This window comes from Morone saxatilis, unplaced genomic scaffold (genome assembly GCF_004916995.1).
Source record: "Morone saxatilis isolate NCDOM2014 unplaced genomic scaffold, NCSU_SB_2.0 Contig4, whole genome shotgun sequence".
Taxonomy (NCBI): Eukaryota; Metazoa; Chordata; class Actinopteri; family Moronidae; genus Morone; species Morone saxatilis.
Window position 1 is genome coordinate 11,867,932 of NW_023339984.1, and position 915 is coordinate 11,868,846.

At 36.9% G+C, this 915-nt stretch overlaps 1 protein-coding gene across 1 annotated transcript in view; it reads right to left on the reverse strand.

The window, feature by feature from the left end:
• zgc:103586 overlaps positions 1-915 on the reverse strand; it is a 2,718-nt gene that overhangs the window by 619 nt on the left and 1,184 nt on the right. Inside the window, exons 2-3 of the mRNA XM_035675758.1 lie at positions 614-742; positions 460-517 (exon numbers count right to left, since the gene is read on the reverse strand). Of these exons, the coding sequence (XP_035531651.1) occupies positions 460-517; positions 614-742 (187 nt within the window). The remainder of the gene's footprint in view (positions 1-459; positions 518-613; positions 743-915) is intronic.

A 915-nucleotide genomic window follows, 5' to 3' on the forward strand; every position in this document is an offset into this window, starting at 1 on the left:
AAAAAAAGTGATAGTTTTGTGGTCTGTTTTTGTTTGTTATTGAAATTGCTGAATTTCGACCCCTGCTAAAACAGTTTTATTGTGACTGGAGAAAAAAAACAGAACAATGCTGCTCTATACTTTATGAGGATCGTTTTACTGTGCTAGGTTATTAGTATCAATGTTTAACGTTCCTGTAAAGTACACCCACAGGTTACTGCGATACCCAAATATGGGTCTGACAGAGAAGAGTTAATGTTCCTGGTTTGTATACACTGCAAAAATCGACCTCTCGTTTTTGTCTTTAATGCAGTACATAAATTTTTTTAAGTAAGAAAATCTGCAGATGCAGTAAAAATATTTAAAATACAAATTGACAAACACTTAAAGACAAAAAATGATTTGATAACCTGGAACGTGTTTCGCTCTCTGATCACATGATAATGATTGATTGTACTGGTCATAAAAGAGAAGTCTCACCTCCATAAGAACCTGTCGACATGCTCCACACGGCCCAACGAAACTGTCTTTGATATCACTACATAGAATAGAGGGAGAGGGGATGAATGCGTGAGAATATGTGCTATTTAAAGCTCTTAATGTGTCATTGATGTCATTATAGTGAGAGTGTCACCATGTGACAGCGATGGCAGTGAACTGTCTGTGTCCTTCCACCACAGCCCTCTGGATGGCCGTCCGCTCGGCACACACTGTCAGACCGTAGGAGGCGTTCTCCACATTACAGCCTGAAAATACACAAATCCTTAATTAGACTCTGGACTCTTTAAATCGAATCATTTCGTACATTTTACTTTATGAGTTGTACATGTGACTTTCCTTATTTCCATATTTTGTTTTTCTCCTTCGCTTCATGAACCACTTTATAATTTCTGTTTAGAAAAGTGTTATTTGTATCAAGTTTAATTGAGCTAAAAA